Source organism: Tenrec ecaudatus, chromosome 2 (genome assembly GCF_050624435.1).
Source record: "Tenrec ecaudatus isolate mTenEca1 chromosome 2, mTenEca1.hap1, whole genome shotgun sequence".
NCBI lineage: Eukaryota > Metazoa > Chordata > Mammalia > Afrosoricida > Tenrecidae > Tenrec > Tenrec ecaudatus.
Genome location: NC_134531.1, coordinates 302,552,854 through 302,578,118, shown reverse-complemented (window position 1 = coordinate 302,578,118; position 25,265 = coordinate 302,552,854). Strand labels below are relative to the sequence as shown.

The following is a 25,265-nucleotide window of genomic DNA, read 5'->3' as shown; positions in this document are numbered from 1 at the left end:
AGGCAGCACCTAGACCGGCAGTTACTCACCTGGGACCAGGCATTCCACCCACTCTGCCCCCACTCCCACCCCATGAGAGCCTTGGATAACAAAACGCGCTGACCGAGAGCAGGGACCCTGCGACTCTCTGCTTTCTCCTCGCTGAGTTCCTGCCCCAGCTTTCCTTTTCTTTTCCCTTTCCTTTCTCTGCTTTCTTTCTTTTTAATCTTATTGCTCGTCTCCCACCCACCCCCCTTTTCATCTTTTATCCTTTTCCCTTAGTTTTTTCCTTAATATTCTCTTTTCTCAGACGCAACACTAGGGAGGGCCCCGTATGGCCAATAAACATGAGAACATGCTCCTGATCATGCAACAGCATGTGCCACCCTCAAGGGGAGCCCAAGTCAGGAGAGCAGAGCATCAAGTGCTGGAGGGGATGCGGCCAGACAGGCACTGGCCTCCACTGCTGGCTGTAGTGGAGAGCTGTACCGCCTCTGTGGAAAACCATCTGGCGATATCTAAAACACGGAAACTGATCTAGCTTGTGACCCAGCTAGTCCTCTACTGGCCGCATACCCAGAAGACGTAAGAAATAGACCATGACCAGTTGTCTGTGCTCCAATGTTACTGCGGCACAGGTCATAATCGCAAAGAGCTGGAAACAACCTAGATGGCCGTGAAAAGACGAGTGGATTAGTAAACTCTGGCACATACACACAATGGAGTACTATGCATCTCTATAAAGCACTAACGATCACATGAAACATGTCGTGTCATGGGAAGAGCTGGAGAAAAGGATGCTAAGCGAGGGCAACCAATCACCAAAGGCCAAGTACAGCATGAGTCCGCTGAGGGACGGGCGTCCAGCACAGTAGGTACAGAAGAAAAGCCACTTGTCTCACAGACCGAGGCACAGGCAGACCAATCCCACCGAAGTACATGCTAATCCAACATAAATGAGGGGAAAGCGGGGAGGGAGAGGCAGAAGAGTGGGGGCATGGTGAGCGTCAGAAGATGGCACGGGGGGAGTATGACACTAACCCACCCAGGGGGAGAGTATTGGTTATGTCTCCACAGAACCAGGAGTGCGCATACAGACCCCAACACAACACACCAAACCACAAGGGAAACAATCGTAACCACGTGGAGGAATTCATGACAAGATTGGACTAAGGGCCGGCCCCAACCAGAGCCAAACCAACCCCCTCCCTGGAAGTACATGCAACAGAGATCGACACTAAACGTACAGGTTGGGGTGAGGGGCCAGCATATCACGCCCACAGGGAAGCAAACCAAGAAGGAAAGAGAGAGGTGAACAGTCGGTCCAGACCCATACCAACCACCATGCCCGAGGGCGACATCCTGCGCGGATCTGCTAAGGCACAGAGGACATGCCACGTTGTCCCCTTACTGCAACACTCTGCGACAGAGGGCCATACTGGGGCGCACGGCAGGCAGGAAGTGCGGGCTGAACCCCCACAGTGGGCAAACCAAGAAGGGAACACAACAGATCAGTAACAGTAGCAAAGCTAAGCCCCTAAAGCCCCCCCAAAATAGACTTCAGGCTAGGAGGCTGGAACCACCAGAGGACCAGTGGGGAGATAGTCATAAAGGTCAGTGGACAGACCTGGAAGCAGGCATGTTTTTTGCTGCGGTAGGGTTTTTTGTTTGTTTGTTTTGTTTTTTCTTCGTCTTACTCTTCCCCCTCCCACCCCCGCCCCAAATGTTTCCTATTTGATTGGTCTATGACATTGCTGGTATGCCTACTTACACAAGACGGGCATGGGAAGCAAGCTCAAGGAGAAAGCAACAGGACCAACGGTTCTGGGGGCATTCAGATGGGGAAGGGGCGGGGAAAGGTGCGCTGGGCAAACAGCGGCATAGGCAGGAGAACAACTAGGGAATAAAAACCAACAACGAGGTGGATCTAGAGATCCTGGGAGCGCTGGTGCAATAGCAATCTAGCTGAGAGGAAGTACTACAGGTACAAGGAGGGAGAGCGTGACGGTGGGGCAGAAGGAAGGTAAAGGGAAAGAGGAATGGTCTAGGAAGCAAAGCTAGGAATGGAGGTATAAGCATAGGTGTGTCTGTATATAAATACATCAAGCCATAAAAAGAGGTAATGGCCTATATACATATATTTATATGGCAATACACTGAGGTAGCGGGCAGACTTCAGGCCTCTGCTCAGACCCTCCCTCAATACAAGAACACTTTGTTCAAACAAACTGACAATCTGAGATGCTCACCCTCCTGACACAATCGCTGAAGACAAAATGGGTGCATAAGCAAATGTGTTGAAGAAGGCAGATGGTGCCCAACTATTAAAAGATACAGTGCCTGGGGTGTTAAAAGCTTAAAGTGAAATAAGCGGCCATCTAGCAGAGAAACAACAAGCCCACATGGAAGAAGCACACCAGCATGTGAGAGCATGAGGTGTCACTGGGACTAGGTAAAAGGCATCAGAAGACCCTTACCAATCAAACAAAACCATCTGGTTAAGAACGAGAGGGGGATCAGAGAAGACACCCAAAGCCCATCTGCAGACAATGGAACATCCCCCACAGAGGGGTCGCAGAGAAGGGATGAGTCAGCCAGGGTGCAGTCAAGCACCCATGAAACACACAAGACTCCTCTGGTTTCTTGCGGCTTCCTCACCCACCCCCACCACCATGCCCCAGTGATGCCTCCCACTCGGACTAGACCGGAGCATGTACATAGTCATAGATAAGAGCTCAGGACACGCAACCCAAGAACAGCAATGGGAAGAGAGATACCAGATTGGGAGGGTGAAGGTGGGGAGAGAAGAAGGGGAAACTGATCGACACAACCACACACACCTCTCTCCAGGGGGAAGAACAACAGAAACCATGGGGGAAGGGAGACCGTGGTCGGTGTGAGCCATGGAAACAATGATTTATCATCTACCAAGGGGTCAGGAGGGTGGATGGAAGAGGGGAGAAAAACAGGAACTGATCTCAAGGACTCAATAGAAAGTAGCTGTTTAGAAAAGAATGATGGCAACATATATACAAATATACCTGATACAACTGGTGTATGGATTGTAATAAGCATTTAAGAGCTCTAAATAAAATGATTTTTAAAAATTCTCTTTTCTCTACCCCATCCCTACTTCTGCATACTATTTTTTTAATTTCTTTTTTCTCTTTTCTTGATTTTATCTTTAACTAAATTCATTTTATTGCTATTGTTTGCCAGTTTTCCCGGGTTTTGTTTTTAATTTTCTGCTATTGTTTAATAGGGTTTTTTTTTCCTTCTTCATGGGAGACAGCAATTATGCTTCCACAGTCCAACCATACCTATCCCCACACTTCTGCCTCTTCTCCTAATCAAAGGTCACTAACCCCCTCCGGTAGCACGCAGACGACAGCCAACATGACCCAAACCTGCCCTGCACTACACCATACAGACGCAGACAGCTCTGCACACGTTCTCTAGAGCATACACCGGGAGACAGGCAGGTGCTGAGTGTCTGTGAACCCGCCAGCTTACAGTCAATCATCAGTTAAAAGTCAATACAACACTACCATGATGTGTCAGAACAAGAGACCATTTCAGTTCACACGAAGAAGCACGATGCAGAAGCTCAAACAAATGAGCCCCTCATACCAAAAACACAGCCGGAATGAAGGAACAGTATTAAGTACTTCCAAAGGACTGGGAGGAAGACTGAGGGCGCTGCCGAAGAAAGCAAGGGAAACGAAAGAGGAAAAAACAACTTAGAAATCCCAGAAATACTGTTAAGAACTGACCAAATAAATTAACATTAGAAACCACACACAAACAGAAGAGACATCCAGAGCATTAATACTAAGATTCCAGAAATAGATCATGCATTGAAAGGACAGAGGAGTAAAATACAGTCAATGGAAGGATGAACTACTGAGTTGAAGGAAAATCTCTCATTACTAATCTGCTGGAGGAACAATCGGAGAAAAGAAGAGATCATCGAGAAAGTCTAAGAATCACAAGGAGCACAAGGACTGCATGACTCTAAGAGCCCCCTCAGAAAAGCCACGAGGAAAACTGTGAAACGGTTGTTGGAAGAAACTTTCCCTAACATCATGAAAGGTGAGAAGAGTAAGTTAAGAAACTGACACACACGGCCCCCCAAAGATCTCAAGCGCAGTGTAGCTAAGCAGTCCCATATTGTGCGGCTTTATCAATATTAGCCTGTACACCTGCTGTTGGTCTCTCTTTGAAGGGGTCATCTGCTGTGCTACCGAGGCAGAATTAAGACGGAGCGTGTCTTGAGTCCCAGCCTAACTACAAGTGTGACTCAAGTCCCCGCCCTCAAGTCTCCTTGGAGGAGGGGGCTGATCTGAGAGGGGAAACCTGCCAACCACGAACTAGACATCTAGCAAAAGTGCCCTTCAACTATGATGTCAAAATTACATTAACTGCAGGTAAAAAAAAAAAGTAAAGGAATTACAACCCTACATGAAATACGAAAGAAATCCTTTAGACAGACAACCAACGGTAGTAGACAGCCACCTGAGATTAACCTACATGACAACACTGTCCCAAAATCAATCCAGATGGAAATCAGCCAAAGCAGAGAAGCCCACACGACAGAGCACAGTGAGCCAGCGGTATTAACGTCTAACAAAAGACAATTATGAAGTAAAAAGAGGCACTAGTGCAGTTTTAGAACTTCCAATTTTTAAGAGCTTGGGTAAAGGGGAAAGCAATATAAAGTAAGCAATGTGTAAATAAGTGCACACTTATGTGTGTGTATATACATATAAATGTATGTGCACATCTCAGAACAGTTCAGTGCTTGTGACGAAGGGGACAGCCCTTATGCAAGGAGAGAGTTCAGAGGACTGGAGAAAGAGCAGAGACCGGAAACAAGGGAGGGGAGTGGGCGGACTTGCTGCATTGAGGAGATTGCAGTGAATCTGTTACTATGAAACTGATGACCTGCTCTGGAAACTTTCACCCAATTCACAATAAAAAAAAGAGAAGACCATATGGACGATGTACTTTTAGCTCAGCAAGTGCTTTCAATAACATTTGCAATGCTCCTTTGTAAAACTATGCTCTTTTGCTCAATTATAAGTACAAATTCCTAACGTACTTTTTAGGAAATCAAAGAGAAATATTACCATTTTAATATGACACTTAATATGCTAATTTATTATGGATGATATATGTAGACCTCATCTAAATAGATAAGAAATTATAATTCCCGGTGTTCTTTTTAATAATTCTTACGTTATTGTCAAATTATTGAAATTTTAAATAACAGGCTGAAGGGTAAAGTTGTCCTTACTTACTCTCGTAAATTCTGAACTGTATTTTGTACTGAAGCAGCTTTCAAGGAATCAAGTATGAGAATACATGGCCTATGAAAAGGAAAAACATCAAGAAATATGCTTTATATGAAATCTACTTAAATAGCTGGAAAACTGTATTATTATAGCAAATACCTACCTTTTACACATTTTCTTTGGTACTGACACATTCATCTCGGTACTCTGAAATCAATTAATTTTTAGGACTTAGAAAGTTCACGTGACAAATATCATTACCCAACAACTCCTTAAGAAGCTTCCAATGCTCTGCGATCGGTTTTTGAAGTAAGGGTTCTCTTGGCGCCGTAAGTGAAGTGACTTCCCTGGAGGCTTTTCTCAGGGTGAAGTACACTTTAAGCATGTCTGCACTTCAACCTCAAGGAGTCTAAGGCCACTCTACAGGGCTGGGAGACCATCCGGGCGTCATTCAGTGCTGTACCACACGCCAAAGCAGCTAAGCTCACTACCTTGGCTTTACACACATTCTCTAACTCAAATTATAAACAGTGACACTTGTTTTGTCCTTTAGGCATTAGAAGCCGTGATTAATCTGTATTCAGGAAAAGAGGCTGGGGAGAATTATGGTTTTATGTTAAAGTTGTTTGTTTTGTTCAAATAAAACTACAAAAATAGATCATCCAAGCCTCAAAAGGGCTCTTCAGAGAAAGGCTTTTTAGCAGGTTATTACAAAGTGCACACTGACTCTCTGACAGATTGGCTTACCAATCATGGGGCCTTAGAGACTCCTTTCATTGCAAACCAATTCTTATAACTAACGTTCCAAGGGACTCAAGTGGGAAACTGGGCCCCTAGAGCAGAGGTCCTCAACCTTCCTAATGCGGCAGCACCTTTAATACCCTTCCTCATGTGGTGGTGACCCCCAACCATAAATTATTTTCGTCGCTACTTCATAACTGTAATCTTCCTACTGTTATGAATCGGAGATCCTTGTGAAAGGGTTGTTCGAGACACACACGCACGCACGCACGCACACACCTAAGGGGTCACGAGACACAGGTTGAGAACCGCTGCCTGAAAGGATGAGTGGAATTGACGCTTGTGACAAGAGGAAAATTTCTCCTACTTCCCGTCTACCTTCGACCACTAGTAGCAAAGGCCTATGTCAAGAAAACTGCTGCTGCTTGAACCTACACAAAATGCTCCTGGAAGCTACTTCAGTCAATAAGGACTGAATGTCAACCATACATACCAACTCGGAAGCCCACGGGAAGAAAAGTTAACGAGAATGGTTCAACCTGAGTCATACAGATTGACTGATCTTGGACTTGAGTCTATTTGAGGTATTTGTAGCCACCACATTTTAAAACAATTAAGTATTAGTTTCACATATAATATATGCTTGTTAAAGTCAGTAAATAACACTAAGTTTAAAAAGGGATACAATTGAAAAATAAAAATAAATCTGATGCACAGAAATTAGAAAGCAGTCAACCAAGTCAATCAAGTATCAAATACACATACAAAAACTATTATTCTCTTGTTTTATCTTCAACTCCCAAAAGAACTGTTATAAAAGAAAATAATCATAAAAAGGTTTTCCGTATCCACCACAGTCCAACTAAATATGTCACGCTTGATAACTGACACGATTCTTTCCTTCACATCTATAAATGATACAACTTACTTGGGAATCATCTGCACCCAAGGAGAGTGTGGACGTAGCATCATTATCTAGTTAGAAATAATGAAATGATTACACCTCTTTAATATACGTCTCATACATATCATTCAGAAACTTAAACTGTAACTTCTAAGTATAGCAGTAAATAAATGGGTATATATGTATATTTGAGCTATTTAAAATTTTCATGGTTACTATTATAAATAAAATACAGTCAAAACACAAAAACTACAGCGATTATAAGACAATAGGAGGAGGTAACCCCCCCCAAAAAAAAACAACTAGAAGTGCACTTGGCACAGTAGACCTTTCATACTTTCATAGTACACAGTTTTCCCGCTAGGCGAACATTGAGCAACTCGCTCTGAGTTAGAGCACCCAGAGGCATTGCCTGGAAAGGTTCTCTACGGTTACAGTGAATTTTTTCATAAAAGCTGTTTCGCTCAAATCTCTTTTTTTGTGATAGACGATTGAAGAGAACAGTGTGCAGCTGTGAAATTTGGTTTCCTTCTCAGGAAAAATGCTAGAGAAACTGTTGTGATGTTGAACACAGCTTACAAGGACCGTGCTACGGGAAAAACAAGTATATGAGTGGTTTTCTCGTTTCAAAAAAGGTGAATGTTGATTGATGACAAACCTCAACTTCCCAAATGGACAAAAATGTGCACTTGTACTCGAAGACTGATGGTGGACCACGGAAGAGATGAAGACGTTATCTGGACTATCTTGGATCTCGGTTCAGATTTGGGAATGAGAAAGGTCGTTGTGAAATATGTGTCTCGGTTCTGACTGACCAGGAAAAAGAGCTTTGACTGGAAACATGGCAGGCTTTGAAAGGACAGCCTAAAGTGACCCATCTTTTGTTCCAAGACACGGTGCTATTCTTACAACCCTCAAACCAAAAACCACTGAAGCCGGTGGAAGACGCACGCCATCACCACCTCGCCCAAAAATCCTTGTCAAGTGAAATCAAAGTGCAAGACAGTGTTCATCTGCTTTTGTTTTGTTTTAAATAATGTTATTGAGGGCTCGTACAACTCTTATCACAATCCATACACACATCCACTGAGCCGAGCACATGTGTACATTTGTTGCCATCATTTTTTGATATGAGGAGGATAGCGCATGTGGAATTTGTTCCACCAGGTCAGACTGTTAGTCAAGCTTTCTAGTTAGAGCAGTGGTTCTCAACTTTCCTAATGCCATGACCCTTTAATACAGCCCCCCATGTTGTGGTGACCCCCAACCATCAAATTATTTTTGTTGCTACTTCATAACTATGATTTTGCTACTGTTCTGAATCAGGCGACACCTGTAAAAGGGCTGTTCAACCCCCAAAGGGTCGCGATCCACAGGGTGAGAACGGCTGATTTAGAGGTTCTGAAAAGACTGTGCAACGGTGTGAAACAAAAAAGGCCTGATTCACAGCAGACGGGACTGGTTTTACCACCACGACAATGCAGTGCTCACACAGCCATCTAAGTGCACAAGTTCTGGGCAAAAAACACCATGCCTTAACCAAGTTATCTCTTGAAGTAGACTTCGAATAAAAACACAAAAACCACCCAGTACTATGTAAGTCAATTCCATCTCATAACAGCAAGCCTGAAGGACAGAGTAGAACTGCTTCTTCAGGTTCCTGAGCCGATACATTCTCTAGGAAGCAAATAGCTTCATCTTGAACCATCAACTTGGCAGTTAAGCCGCCCAAGGCTTAATACAAAAAGTCGTTTGCTCATTTTATAATGCTTAGCACATATACATTGAGTAGTGTGCGCCTTTAAAGAATGACTCTATGGGAGCTAACACTGATGACAACTCAAAAGGAAGGGCAGGAAGTAAAGGGGCGCAGCTAAAGACAATGGTGGTGAACTCATTTAGGGAAGAACAGAGTACATGCTACGGTGACATAAAGAAAGTTACCAATATCACTGATATGTACAAGGAGAAATTGCTGAAGTGGCACCCAAGCTGTATGTACTTTTAAAAATGTATTTGTTTTATTTTCATATAATTCCCATACCATTCAATTCAATGGTTTAAATATATTTAAAAGAACTGTACAATCATCAACACAATCCATCTTAGAATATTTCCCCATTTTTGTTCTCATTATTACTAGTCCCTCAACCTCTCCTGTCATCAACCTAAGAAACTACTATTCTGATTACTTTCTCCATAGATTTATTTATTCTGGATTTCATAGAAAAAAATCATATCTAAAACAACAAAACTCACCACCACTACCAACAATAACCACACACACACGCACACACACTCAATCAAAAAGAAAACAGAAAATAATAAAAACTAGAACAAATTTTAAATGGGTGGAAAGGGAAAACCAGTGGGCGGCAGTTGCTAAATTTTAACCTAACTACATCGGCAATAGTCCACTTTGCAATGCACTCTGCGGAAAAGGCTAATCACGTCCCTGGTCAACCGTCAGAGGAGTCGCCAGACGCGGAACCCAGGTGGGGGCTCTTCATATGAATGTTGGGCTTGCACTGTCGTCATAACCATTTGCAAATCTCTGCTCAAAATTTAGGCTCTAGTATTATTCTCTCCTCCAGCCTTGGATTTTACTTACACTCCTTGGATCACACAGGCTGCTGTGCTTCCCAGTGTGGACTTAGCTGACACCTCACTTAGAAGGCTGCTTGTTTTAAGATACAGTTAGGTAGTTTAGGGGGAAACACATAGTTCTAATGTGGAGAGTACGTATTCCCTGGTAATGGTTCTTCTCATCTTTGATAGCGGAGTGCTGTATAGGTCTGAAGCTCAGGAGGATTAGGAAAAACAGAAAACAGTAAGCTGCTTTATAAATCTCCCTTCATTTCCACCCCTAGGTTTTGGTCATGGTTGGTTTAGTCATACTTTAGTCCCAACAGAGACATCTTTGTTCCCTAACAGTTTAATGAGGTTTTTTGCCAAAATACTGTCCACTGTAATTTTTTACTTCTTTCTTGACGATAGCTTCCACGGGGGTTGTGAATTCAGGTAAAATAAAATCCTTGAAAACTACCATCCTGTCTCCATTTATTATACCTGGGTTTTTATTTTCTTTATATTGAGGTGTAAGCCATACTAAACATTGTAGTCTTTGACTGTCACCAGTAAATGCTTTTGCAAAGTCGTCTTCATTTTCAGCATTTATGTCACCTGCATTTGTAAGTTGTCAGTTTTCCAATAGTTATGCCACATTTTTCATATATTCCAACAAATATGAAAATAAGTTTTGCGCAGCATAAAGTATATATACTGAAAAAATACAACTCTGGAACGCCCCCTTCCCGGTTTCAAGCCAGACGATTTCCCTTTGTTCTGTTCTAACAACTTTCTCTTGGCAGTTAATGTTCTGTAATTCGCATTCTTTGCAACATTGTCTCTATTCGGGTCCACAGAGTTGAAAGCCATTTCAAAGAAGACCCCCCTGGTTTTCTCCGCTTTCAGTTAACATCAGCAATGGCACACTTTGTTCAGCGTCCTCTTCTGAATGCGTTTCTCTATGGAAGCACTGGTACAATTCTTTCTGTACTAGCTTCAGCATTTACGTCAATTGCTGTTCATTGATGGTAGTTTGAAGGTTTCTGTTTTGGATGAACATCCTTCTTTGGAACGGGAAAAATAGTGATGTCTATTAGTCAGTCAGTCAGTCAAGCGGCCCTATTCCAAATGTTTTGGACCAGAGAGGAAGGACCACCAGCACGGCATCGCTTTGAGGAAGCACCTTCATGGGTATTCCTTGAATGTCTGCAGTCTTGCTAATGCCAGGAATTCCCGCAGACCTGGGATCTCTTCACATCGGTCCTGCGTCCTCTGCTACTTCCTGCAGGGGCTCAACACCAACCAATTCTTTTTGTTACAGTAACAAGCTTTCTTCTCATGCTTAAGTTGCCCTTACGATTTTTCAATATTGCAACTCCAGTCTGTAATTTTTCCAGTTTGAGAGATGCTGAAAGTGCGCATTTCTTCGGTTTTCTACCACCGAGTCTTCACACATTTTACCTTAATACTTTGTCTTCTAAAGCCACTCTCTTTTTTTAAAAAATCATTTTACGGGGGTGGGGTGGGGGGGCTCGTACAACTCATCACAATCCATGCATCCATCCATGTGTCACGCGCATCTGTACATTTGTGTCAAGCCACTCTTTGAAATATGTTCTGCTCATTTGCTTGATCATTTACTCCTTTCATTTAACTATTTTTCATTCAAGAGCAAATTTCATAATTTCCTGTCATCTATTTTATTCTTTTCTATCTTTCTGTCTGCCTGAATTTTCAGTAACCTTTTTTCCCCCCTTCCTTCCATATATGATGTCCCTGATTCCATCCCACAATTTGCCTGGTAGTAGGTCATTAGTGTTCAGTACATCAAATCTACTCTTGAGATAGTCTCTCTATTTAGGTGGGATATATTCAAGGTATTCATTGGGCTTTCATGGATTTGTCTTCAGTGTCTTCAATTTCAATGTGAACTGGCATACAAACAATTGATGAGTCTGTTCCATGATTGGTCTCTAACATTGTTCCGACTTAAGATATAAAACTTCTCTATCGTCTCTTTCCACAGTGCATGGTAATAATTATTACCAAATCTACTTGCAACTTAGGCTATAAGGAAAATTTAATTTTGATTTTTTTTTCCTCTAAGAAATTAGGATTATTTAATTAATAATTTGAGTTGAAATATACAACCATGAAAGGATTGATAGAATTACAAAAGACCTCAATATGACATAGCAAAATTAGTACCATCTATTAGAAATGAGTTCATTTTATATTTAAAAGAGGGGTGGGCTTTAAGCTATGTCTAAAGACCCATAGCATAAAGTCTTACTTAGTCTTGTTAGCAAGTCTAGTATATAAAAGGCATTACGATACATATTGATATAACTTAAGAATTACATTTTGTTTGTACCTAAGAATGGGCATCAATCATAAAATTTTCAGATTTCTAATTCTTCCTCTAATAAGTTTACTGACAATGAATACCTACTATAGTACTTTAAATCTTATCAATCCTAATAACCACTACACTATTTTCATAATTATTAAATACATAATTTTATATTAAACACGTCACCTGTGGTTTTATTGAACGCTTGGGACTGCTCAGCCTGGGACTGCTGGGACAGAGTTTGCGACAAATCTTCATACACAGCTTCTTCTAACCATGGGAAGCAAATGACTGCAAGATACCAGTGAGATCTGTAGGGAAAATAAATGCAATCTAGCGTATAAAATCTATACAATGTAGAATACATTCTGCAGCTACATGAAAGTGAGGATGACCTAATTTTTAAAAAGTTTAGAAGAGCAGTCCAATGAAATATTTGATGCATTATAAAGCACATATTCCAAAATCATTAGCCAAAGTACTGCAGCATAAAATCCGAACTTCACGGCTTACCAAGGACCTGCTTTAATAAATCTAGCACACTCATCATCATCTCCTTTCCAATACTTAAGGGCATTTAAAAATGTTTTGATATATTATTTAGCAAATTTTTTCTTTCATATAAAAACATTTTTTTCAGTGATAGTTTTGTGGTCATCTATCACTTTCTTTTCTGACTATATTTGTAAAATAACCATTTTCAAGTCAAAATCCAAAACACGTAAATCCTTCAGCTACTTTCACAAAGAGCAAAATAAAGGATGGGGTGCACAAGTCCTGAACCTTACACACCCACACTTCAATTTGCTAACAAGTGCTTCAAAAAGGAATGGCGTCTTTTTTTCTGGACTTCCTCTGATTTTATTTTTAAATAACATAAAGTACTCACGACTCATTTACTGGCACAAAGATGTAATCTTTATTAAAAATGTTTATGTGACGAGTCCATGTTCTTACTCTTTTATGTCTTCTCTGTGCCATCCTGTGAATATGAAAGACAAAATTTATGTATAAAACATTTTAAACTGTGAAAGTCATTATTACATATTAAAAATTGCTAGATTTAGTTGATTTAACCATCTTCTTCAAGATATTCCAAAAAGTAATATTTCATTAATCCTTGGTGGTTCTTAAATCTGATCACTATTTATAAGCAATAATTGAAGACAATATATAAAATGTTTTGTGGAATAATACATGACTCAGCAACTGAGAAATAGATGTAAATACATCTGTTAGTTATGTTTGCATGTGGACATGATGTAAAACATGACAGAATCGCGCCGACATTGTATCTGTGATGAGAGAAGGCTAGAGTGTAACTGACGGAGGCACTCCTGCAGGACACACACACACAATCAGACAAAATGAAGGGAGCACACACAGAAGACAGAAGAGATGACTGGGATCTACTACAGGGAAGACAGCAACGGGCTTCATCAAGAGTTTAAAAAAGAACCTATAGATAGGTCAAAGAAATCTTTAGCAATGGCACAATGAACAAGCGATTCATCGCTGAAGTCTACAGAAAACCATAATACCTCAATAAGAAAAAAACATGAATACCCCAACCACAAAGTGAGCAAAGATCTAGCAGGTAACTAAAACGACATGCAAACAGCTAACAAATATGGGGAAATAATCACAGTGATTACTCATCTGGGAGACACAAAACAATGCAATGACATCGCCTTACATATACAAGAACAGCACACACACACACACACAGAAAAAAAAAGTGCTACATCAGCCTGTGTGATCATGGGGTGTCAATGGGATCAGGTTACCAGGCATGAAAGACCAGAACAAAAAATTTTTTTTTCTTCTTTTACATTTTATTAGGGACTCATACAACTCTTACCACAATCCATACATATACATACATCAATTGTATAAAGCACATCCATACATTCCCTGCCCCAATCATTCTCAAGGCATTTGCTCTCCACTTAAGCCCCTTGCATCAGGTCCTCTTTTTTTTCCCCTCCTCCCTCCCCATTCCCCCCTCCCTCATATGCCCTTGGTAATTTATACATCGTTGTTTTGTCATATCTTGCCCTATCCGGAGTCTCCCTTCCCCCCTTCTCTGCTGTCCCTCTCCCAGGGAAGAGGTCACATGTGGATCCTTGTAATCAGTTCCCCCTTTCCAACCCACTCACCCTCCACTCTCCCAGCATCGTCCCTCACACCCTTGGTCCTGAAGGTATCATCCACCCTGGATTCCCTGTACCTCCAACCCTCATATGCACCAGTGTACAGCCTCTGTCCTATCCAGCCCTGCAAGGTAGAATTTGGATCATGGTAGCTGGGGGGAGGAAGCATCCAGGATCCGGGGGAAAGCTGTGTTCTTCATCGATACTACCTCACACCCTAATTAACCCATCTCCTCTCCTAAACCCCTCTATGAGGGGATCTCCATTGGTCGACACTTGGGCCTTGGGTCTCCACTCTGCACTTCCCCCTTCATTTAATATGATATATATATACATATATATACATACATATATACATATACACATATATACACATACATACACACACTCATATCTTTTTTTTTTTTTGCATGATGCCTTATACCTGGTCCCTTGGGCACCTCGTGATCGCACTGGCCGGTGTGCTTCTTCCATGTGGGCTTATTTGCTTCTGAGCTAGATGGCCGCTTGTTCACCTTCAAGCCTTTAAGACCCCAGACACTATCTCTTTTGATAGCCGGGCACCATCAGCTTTCTTCACCACATTTGCTTATGCACCCATTTGTCTTCAGCGATCCTATCATGGAGGTGTGCAGTCAATGATATGATTTTTTGTTCTTTGATGCCTGGTAACTGATCCCTTTGGGACCACTCGCTCACTCAGGCTGGTGTGTTCTTCCATGTGGACTTTGTTGCTTCTGAGCTAGATGGCCGCTTGTTTATCTTCAAGCCTTTAAGACCCCAGTCACTATCTCTTTTGATAGCCGGGCACCATCAGCTTTCTTCACCACATTTACTTGTTCACACACTTTGGCTCCAGCCGTTGTGTCGGGAGAGTGAGCATCATAGAGCAGAACAAAAAATTTTATCAATATGAATGAGGGAGAGTGTGGAGTGGAGACCCAAAGCCCATCTGTAGACAACTGGACATCCCCTTAGAGAAGGGTCACAAGGAAGAGACGAACCAGTCAGAGTGCAGGAGAGTACCAAGGAAACATACAACTTTAGTTCTTTAATGCTTCCTTCCCTGGCCCCCACCCACCCCACTACCACAACCCCAATTCCACCTTACTCTTCCGGCCAGACCAGAGCTTACACACTGGTACAGATAAGAGCTGGAAACACAGGGAACGCAGGACAGATAAACCCCTCAGGACCAATAATGAGAGTAGCAATACCAGGAGGGGAAGGTGCAGGGAGAAAGGGGGAACTGGTCACAATGATCTGCATACAGCCCCCTCCCTGTTGGACAGACAACAGAAAAGTGGGTGAAGGGAGACATCGGTCAGTGTAAGACATGAAAAAAATAATTTATAAAATATCAAGGGTTCATGAAGGAGGGGAGTACAGGGAGGGACGGAGGGAAAATAAGGAGCTGATGCCAGGGGCTTACGTGGAGAGCAAATGTTTTGAGAATGATGAGGGTAACAAATGTACAGATGTGCTTTATATAATTGATTTATGTATGGATTGTGAGGAGTTGTATGAGCCCCCAATAAAATGATTAAAAAATTATCAAGGGTTCATGAGGGAGGGGGTGGAGGGGAGAGAGGGGGAAAATGAGGAGCTGATACCAAGGGCTCAAGTAGAATGAAAATGTTTTGAGAATGATGAGGGAAACAAATGTAGAAATGTGCTTGACACAATGGATGGATGGATGGTGATGAGATGCCAAGTGACTTATAAAAAGAAAACAAGTGCTAGAGAGAGGGCAGTGAGTTTGCGACTGTCCTCCACTGCTGGCGAGTCTGGAAATGCGTGCAACTGTGGGACGTGTTCTCGTGCCAACTCAAACAACTGCGGATAGAAATTCCACACGACACAGCAATCCCTCAGGGGCGTTCAAAATGCCATTCGGAAGAGCAGAGAATTCTTCCAGGAAAGCACCGAGAGACGGCAACGTTACCAACAGAGTGCACACACCTAGATGAAGAGTAAGTCAGGAAACCCTAACTTCACCTTTTAAATAATGGTTGCTATAACTTTGTGGCAGTGGCTTTTGACTCAACCTCCCCTTTACTAGTACATGCCCACAATAAACATACAAGCATCCGCACTATGCTACACTTGCAATGTGAGGAGGGTGAAGAATGGCCACAGATTCCAAGGAGCCACAGCGGGAAAGGCACTTAGAAAAGGGCCGGCACACGCGCATAGCAGCGTCGTTACTTTCTGCACACATCATGCCGAAGCAGAGGAGGAAGATGTCACAGGGCTTTAAAAACATGGTGGCATTCAGTAGTGGCCTAAAGTCACATGCTTCCAGCTTGGTCTTATGGAAGCAGCTCTTTTATACAACAAGGAACAGAAGGAACTGTGATACTCTTTTGAAGAAGCCCTCGTGGCTTAAAGGTTAAAACACACATAGCTGAAAGGTTGGTAGTTCAAACCCCTCCTAGCTTCAGGCAAGAAAGAGTTATCAATCTGCTTGAGGAAAGATTACAGCCTAGAAGACCCTAAGGGGCAGGTGTTTTCCGTCACATGAGTTCAATGTGAGTTGAAAATCAACTCAAAGGCACCCAACAACATTACATTCTTCAAGACTTAGATATAGGAATATAGAAACACAGAAAAGAGACTATCTTTGCACTATTCCAGTTCATCTAACCAGCATGGGCAGCGATTAGAAGTAAAACCAGATCCAAATGGGCTAAAAGTGAGGGAGGAAATGACACACTTTGTGGGAGATAAACTATAGAAAATATCAACATGCTTACCAAATCTGCTCATTCAGAACGACTCCAAGATTACAACAAGTAGATAGTCAGTCACACGGTTAACTGTCTTCCAATTGAGTATCTTTGGGATAGACACTTGATGAGCTATGCTGCTCTCTGGTAGATTTCCCAATTATGCTAGTTTTACTTCACTGAAAATGCATTAGACGTAAGATGGGGCAAGGGAAACATAAGCTCATTTTTAGTTCCCAACTCTGTTGAAAATCCTCAACTATCTAACAGTTTGTTCAGCAGTCATGTACATGTATAACTTACTAACTTTCATTTTGAGCAATGGCGTAGTTACCTATTGCTGGTATAAAAGAAATCCCACAAGTGGACAGCTTTAACAAACAGAAATTTATTTTCTCCTAGTTCAGGAAGCGGAAATTGTCGAGTCATGGCAGCAGCTCTAAGGGAAGGTTCCTCTCTCCTTCAATCATCTGTGGGCCCAGAACTCCTCAGAGACCTCCATGAGTCTTCATCCAGTCCTGGGTGGGGGAGCTTCTCGGCATAGGGACCCCCAGGGTCACCTTCCTTGGTGGTAATGAGGTCACCTCTCTCCCTGCTTTTATTCCTTCAAAGATAAAGAGTGATGATGGCCACACTCTAAGGAAATTCCCTTAGTGAGTGAATTAAAGGTGTGGCATCCTCCCCTAATCCTTTAACCACTGCCGCCAAGATCACCCCCAGGAGGATGATCATCTCGTTAAATAACTGCCAAATGGCACAACTGCAGAAGCCCTAAGAAACACGGCCTCGTCAGCAAGGTACATCTTTGGGTGACACATTCCCTCCGTGGCGAGCATGACACTGGGGGCTGGGATGAAAATAAAACCCAGCAGGCAGAAATATAAACAACTAGAGTGGAGATCCTATTGTGAGGTGGATAAAGACGAGTTTCAGGGAAAGAACTTTTCAGGAAGCAAGCAACAGACTCTCGCCTAGAAGGACTGACTCAGTGGCTACAAACAATGAAGTGAAACCTGGACCAAGCAGTGTTTGGTCCTCTTGCACATATGATCAGTAGGGTGGGCTTGGTCTGGTACACATACTCACACAGTACGCTCACGACAGAGTGTGTGCTGGCTGTTCCAGTCTTGCCGATGTAAGTTATAACAGAGACATCGGGGGTTCGTTCTCTGGTAAAATTCTCACCTTCCATGTGAGATTTGGGTTCCATGTCTGCAAATGGACATCACATACAGACACCACTCATCTGTCAGTGGAGGCCTGCATGTTGCTACTACATCCGGACTAAGAGTAGAGAAAAAGCCTGCCCATGTACTTCCAGAACTGACCCACGATACATAATAACCCCCTGCTCTCACTGATTCCGACCCAAAGAGACCCTACAGGACAGAGCGGAGCTGGCCCCACTGGCTCCTGAGCAGACAGCCGCCCTTATCTTTGACTGCTGCCCATGCAGTGAGCAGTCGAATGCTTAACCCAGTGCTTAACCAGGCTCCTCGGAAAGCCTAGGAGACCACCACGATCCAATCCGTAGAGAGGGCAGCAATCCGTTCTGGAGGGTATGGGGTTGGCGTGCGTTGGAGGGCCAATTTGACAGCAGCTAACAGGTTCCAACACTAACTCCCCATCTCTGCAACTCTAAACCACTAATCTATGGATTTTAACATTAATCAAAAAATAATTGGTGCAGAGACTTAAATTGTGCAAATATGGCAGCCTTCATAATGTTACATCAGCTATACAAACAACCATATGCTGGTAAAGATTCACCAGATAAACAAAAATAACTACATATGAGCAGGTTTCAAAAAGTACTTGAAAAAAAACAAAGTTAAAAGACAATAGCCACAAACTTTTGGAAGCCCCGTGGCATTTGTGGCAGAATTTAATGCAGGGAATGGGCCACAGAAAGGATAGAAACGGTAAAAAGTCAAACTAGATCAATGAAGTAAGCAGAGGTTAGCAACAGTAGGAAGGCACTCTATGCCTGGACTGGAGGACAAAGGGAGGAAACCATGTCTCCCCACTATCTGTACAGTGAGAGATCGCCGCCCTTCAGAGGAAAGGTTACCACGACCTGAGTCACTGCCCGAGGCCCACAGGGCGGAAGATACGCCCTTCCTTTCCCATTTTCCCAATCTCCAAGAGAGGAATTTAGAAATGCGACCTGCAAGCGTCACCTCTCTGTGACACGGAGAACAGAGAACGTGGCTCTCAGAGCACATAAGCGCAGCCCCTGCACGAGTGACGACACTTCCTCTGGGGAAGACTATGTTGCATCAAAACAGTCTATTTTCTTCTTAGAGTGTAAGTATGTCAGAGAATTAACTTACGAGAGATCTGGAGTATCTTCTGTTAAATTATTTTCCTTTCTTGTCAAGCACTTATAGAAAAAGCTACTAAAAATGTGACTTCGTTCAACAAGTTCATCGGATGCCTTTTCCAATATAAGGTACCTGTAAAGTAGAAAGCCCACAGATGTTAACTATTTTGAAAGGCTTTTACCTAGTCATAACCCCCCATTGCTATGTGTTCTGGAAACTTTAACTTTTAGATTCAATTAGATGGAAAGTAAGTCACAGTTCTTGCTATTTACTGATTTCAGTTTTTAGTCTATTTGGTTATCTCACCTTCTATCAAAATCATTTAAAGCAGAAATTGTCCATTTATCCATTCATTTAAAAAATACTTATATCAAATTTCTTCCATGTGCTAAGCATCATGTTCAAACTAGATGGGAAAAATAGGAAAATAAGAAAAATAGTAGCTGTCCCCATGAACTTTATATTCCAGAGGGGTAAGGCTAGAAGGAAAAGTTAGTCAAGTGGTGATGTAATCAAATGTCAAACTGCAACTATTTTACTCTAGAAAAATTTACATCTCTAAATCCTAAGCCATTCTTACACTAGAATAGCGTAAGCTCAATCACTCCGTGATTAGTACTTCAAAATTTGAGAACTCAGCTATTCTTAATACTGGATATGGGTTCAAGAATGAACTTACACGTACTAAAACAATATTTTTTCTTTTAAAAAAATCAGAATGTGAAAATATTTTATATGTGGTTGTGCACGCTCTGTAAAGGGGAAACAGGGCCCCTTGTGGGCTTCCCAAATGAGCATTTTGATCTGAATGGTGATTGCATGAGTGTAATTACATGAGTGTGACCATGTGCACAGATAACGGTGCTGGACAGCTACGCCTGGGCAACAGCACAGAAAGCATCGGGAACAGGAGGAAGATACAGAATGTGTGGGTGGCTGAATGGCCTCCACCAACAACTAGCGCCCCTTACATGTGGCCAGAAAACCTAGATGGTGCCAAGCCACCTTACTGAACATTTCATCAGAGATTCTCGAGAGAAACTCTGATCACAGGGGCTAACATTCAGAGCAAACTTTAAAGTTGAATAGACTCTAGACCTATCTGGAGTCGGGGAAGCCGGATGAGTCCGTGAAACTGCTGCCCTGCGTTAACCACTAAACCTTCAACCAAAATATCCCCTGAAGTCTTCTTAAAATGAAACAATCATTTAGCTTAAAAAGTTAAAAAAATAAAAACTGCCTGGCTTGACCCCTGTGCTCTTTCAAGAGTGAGCTCTGTGGGATCAGGTTCAAAGCCGCAACTGGAGAGATTAAACAAGCCCCTTAGGAGTTAGCAAGCTCGTGTCAGCAGGGAGAGCAAGCCAGGAAAGAGCGGTGAGGATGATGGCACAGATCAAAACAGGCAGTAACCGCCACGGTGTCGCGCGGCTATTCTAAGCAGCAACAAAACGAAATGATTACAAAGCACTCGTCGACGTGCAAACCAGGAAAAAAGACTGGCAATGAACAGAAAGGCCAGACAATTGGAAACAACCCATTACTGACAATTGTTAGAATACACAGAAAATGGTATTACAACCATTACTATGGCTGCATTCCATATCTTCAAAAAGTTAGACATGAAAGATATAAAAGTCTCATACTATATGTCAAGAAATTAAATCTACAATGTAGGAGATGAAGAAAAGATGACAATGTAAGATTTTGAGCTAAGCAACTGACAGTAGTATTAGTAAAATAACAGGCAGCAAGTAAGGTGATGATAAATTGGCTTGGAAGATATCTCTAACATGCTAGAAATATGAGTCTAAAAATACAAATAAAAAGAGGGCCAGAAACAAATTTCCTTTATATAATGTGTTAAGAACCAGCATATCTATTCCATCAGCTCTGGGTATATAAAAGCTTTTTAAAGTTTAAACTTTTTTGGCATATACGTCACATATAGTTTAACTGTTCAATCATATTAAGAAGATTTGTGCAATAATCACCACAATTAATCTGAGATCATTTTCTTCTCACCCTCGTTGTTAGCTCTCGATTTCCCCCATCCTCCCACCCTGTCCCAAGGCAATTCTCAACCCAGTCAGTGTCTCTACAGATCTACCCCTCCTGGACTTCATGTCCAGAAAAACCACATGAAGCACAACAGTAGGCAAGCAAGCAAGGGAAACCAGCAACAATCACTAAACAAAGCATAATAAAACCTCAGTCACAAAGAAAAGCAGAAAATATTAATAACTGAAACCACTTTAAAACAGGTCAAAAAGGAGATCTACCTGTAGAGAGATCTATACATCTACCTATCCTGGAATTCAAATATAGAAAATAATGTAAAACACAAACAGCAAGCAAACAAACAAAACCAACAATAATGACTAAACAAAACACAGTAAAACCTCAGTTCAAAAATATAGCAGGAAATTGAAAAACTTTAAAAGGAGTCAAAAGTGAGATCAAATGATTAGGTTACTTACTACATTTGAAGTTAATTGCATCGGCCAGAATCCACTTGGCACTGCTCTCTGTCTGAAGCCAGGCTATGCACCTCCCTCCACTAAGTCAGAGGAGACTTACTGTAGGCTCAAACTAGGTGGGGACCCTGCACATGAACTTTGGGCTTCCACTGCCATCGAAGCTTTCTGCAAGTGTTAACTATTTGTTTCTTTTCAAAATGAAACAGCGATACGGACTTTTCAAAGGACTTTCTATTCCTTAACGATACAACAGATAATTGACTAGAGCTGCTTAAAGTGATTTCTTAGTACTTCTATCATCACACTAACAGAGCGGAGAAAGTGATTTTTAAATAAATAAATTAGTAAGGAAAACCACAGTGGCTCTTCAGAAGGACACAAAGGCGCTTCACAGAGTTCCAGGAAAGCGGAGGTTTACAGCCTAGGGACACCACAAGAGCAGTTCTATTCTAGGGCCACCTGCATGACCGTGAGTTTTTTGTTAGTTACAATATCTCAGAGGCAGAAATATTGAACAGCAAAACCTGTAAGACAAACGAAAAGGATCATCTATCATTGACTTACTTAAGATAGAAATCAATGATTACATCATTAAGAAACTCTCCTTCTTCTAAGCACTCTAGATCTTCATTAGTTACTCCCAGTCCCCCTTTGGTAGGCGGCGGAGGGTATACGATCAACCTGAAAGAGTAAAATTAAGATTTAAGTAAACCAACATTTAAAAAGCCAGTGTCAAAGAGATCTGTGATAAGCACAACAACATAACAGTAATATTCTATCACTAAAAACTGTAGGGTACAGTATTTGGCAGGAGAAAGCACTTAAATTTTACTTTTCTTTCCACACACTACTAATGATATTCTCATTGAGTATCATCTTTTTATTTCCAACCCTTTCTATGTGGGTTAATCCCAGTATCTGATGAATCCATGAACTATATCTCACAATCGGGTATAATACCATTGAGGATGTGTCTCTTCTACACAATTCTAAATTTTCAAAAGGTTCCTGTAAACAAAAGTTCAAAACCATTGAAGAGCTAACTGTAAAGACCACAGCCACAGTCTTAAAGTGTAGGGCTAACTGTTGGGCCACGCCTATCTCTTAACAATTGTTCATCTAATATAGCAGAACAAATATATAGCAAAAGAAAAACTAAATGGGACTTCACAAAAATTAAAACATTTATTAATCAAAATATTTTACAGGAAAGAAAAGATAATCCCATATTCATAATAATCTGATAACCAAGAATAAAAAATACCAGCCATGAGTATCAAGTTCTTTAAAACCTTCAAACGAGTCATGCGTCTCAATCAGAAATAAGAAGGAAGAAGAGGCAAGGAACCAGATGAATTAAATGGGGTCTTCAGCATGGAGACAGGAGAGCACAGACACAGTGCGGAGAACGCTACCCTGTCAGGGAGTCGTGGGTATAAATTATTGACCAGAAAACCAAGTGCATGTGTCAACTGCTACCTAAAGCATATATTCAAAAACCAACCAAAATATATGTAAGATTTTGACAATTTAACAAAAATGAGAACTACTCCAATATTAATATGGGCAAAGAATTTAAAACAGTCATTTTTACCAAAGACAACATTAAAATAGCCACCAAACAAAAAGAGCTCAGTATCATTAGCTATCCAAACCAAACACCAAACTCACTGCTACTTAGTCCAGGTCAACTGATGTCCTATAGCGACCCTATAGAACAGAGTAGAATTGCCCCCGTGGGTTTCCAAGACGGTCAACTAGTCATGAACGTAAAAAGCTTCAACTGTCTGCTGTGGACCAACTGGTGGTTTCAAAATGCTGCCTTGTGGGTAGCAGCCCCATGTGTAACCTGCTACATACAATACCCCTTAGAGAGCGAGAACACATACACACATACATATGTATGCACAGATAAAGACATATAAATACTCAAACAAAATAGCAAACGTAACACTTTTCTTCCTTGAGGTATGTGACATAGATACACAAAATACATGTGTGTGTGGCCAACCTCCTATACAACTACACACGGTATTTTTTAACTCACTGTTGTTTCAGGCAACTTTTAGACGACACCCCAGGGGTCCCCTCACAAGCTATGAGACAGATGCAGATCAGAAGCACACGGAAATGCCTGTTCACTCCCACTAGAACAGCTAACCAGCACTTGTCTGCCAGGTTGTCGCACTGTGGGGGCCTGTGTGTTGCTGTGAGGCAGAAGCTCAGTCACTGGTATTTCAAATCCCAGCAGGGTTATTCAAAGTGAACAAGTTTCAGCGTAGCTTCCAGGTTAAGAACAAAGGAGGACTCTGCTCCCCACTTCAGAAAAAGAAGTCGCTGAAAACGTTTTGCAGAGCTTGAAGGCCTTAAAAAAAGCAGCACTGTGGGAAATACTGCCTGCAGATGAGCCCCTCGGACCTGAGGCACGCCACATGAGACTGACGAGCAACTGACTCCTTAGTTGGAGCTGATCCTGGAGATGAGAGTCGGCTAATGCCTGTGGGGTCTTCAATCGCTGAGGTGCCCAGCGATCAAAAAATATAGCGTCTGGGTTCTTAAATGCTTGAAGATAAACAAGCGCCCATCTACCCTGAGAAGCAACAAAACCCTCATGGAAGAAGCACACCAGCCTGTGTGATAACGAGGTGTCGATGGGATCAGGTATCAGGCATCAAAGAACAAAAAATCCTATCATTGCGAATGTGGGGGAGTGTGGAGTGGAGACCCAAACTCATCTGTAGGCAACTGGGCATGCCTTTACAGAAGGGTTGCAGGGAGAAGACAAGCCAGTCAGCGTGCATTATGGCACCAATGAAACATAAAACTTTCCTCTAGTTCTCTAATACTTCCTCCCCACTCACAATATCATGACCCCAATTCTACCTCACAAATCTGGCTAGAACAGAGCATATATATGGGTACAGATGAGAGCTAGAACCACAGGGAATCCAGGACAGATAAACCCCTAAGGTCCAATAATGAGAGTAGCTCTACCAGGAGGGTAAAGGGAGGGAGGGGGAGGGGGAAAAAGGGAGAACCGATCACAATGATCTACATATATCCCCCTCCCAGGGGGATGCACAACAGAAAAGTGGGTAAAGGGAGACATCGGTCAGTGTAAGACATGAGAAAATAATTTATAAATCATCAAGAATTTCTGGAGGGGTGGGGATGAGAAGCTGATACCAAGGGCTCAAGTAAAAAGAAAATGTTTTGAAAATGATGATGGCAACAAATATGTTTGACACAATGGATGTATGTATGTATGGATTGTGATAAAAGTTGTACGAGCCCCCAATAAAATGATTTATTTTTTAAAAGGCAAGAAAGAAAAAAAAATATCAAAGTGAATGTCGAAGAAACGCTGAAACTTGCTCTTAATTATAGAGTAGCTAAAGCAAATGGAAAAAAGTATGACATGGGGACGAATAGGAAATTCCAAAGAGCAACTTGAGACAGTAACACCAAATATTCTAAGGATATGTGTAGGGACCGAGGATGAGAGAGTTACAAATGACGGGCACGGCATCTGAAACTGGAAGAACGCAGAATGAACTTGCTGGTGAGTCCACATCATTTGAAGGTGCTCGGGCAGAGTGGCACCCAGAGGTCCACCACTGTCCCAACAGTCTTTCTCATGGGCACAAAGCTTGACCTGAGGGATGATGCGGACACCTTGGAGCAGCTGAAGCAGCAGCTGACCCCCACCATCTACCATTAGAGCCTGGCGACGGCTACTGTGA

At 42.1% G+C, this 25,265-nt stretch overlaps 1 protein-coding gene across 6 annotated transcripts in view; it reads right to left on the bottom strand.

Moving 5' to 3' along the window:
- Window positions 1-25,265, bottom strand: part of SENP7 (SUMO specific peptidase 7) — a 155,739-nt gene that overhangs the window by 5,653 nt on the left and 124,821 nt on the right. For all 6 annotated transcript variants that reach the window (XM_075542603.1, XM_075542606.1, XM_075542604.1 and 3 more), the window contains 7 exons: window positions 22,087-22,203; window positions 19,055-19,177; window positions 12,729-12,821; window positions 12,026-12,150; window positions 6,943-6,989; window positions 5,437-5,480; window positions 5,280-5,348 (listed from right to left, as the gene is read on the bottom strand). In XM_075542603.1, the coding sequence (XP_075398718.1) occupies window positions 5,280-5,348; window positions 5,437-5,480; window positions 6,943-6,989; window positions 12,026-12,150; window positions 12,729-12,821; window positions 19,055-19,177; window positions 22,087-22,203 (618 nt within the window). The remainder of the gene's footprint in view (window positions 1-5,279; window positions 5,349-5,436; window positions 5,481-6,942; window positions 6,990-12,025; window positions 12,151-12,728; window positions 12,822-19,054; window positions 19,178-22,086; window positions 22,204-25,265) is intronic.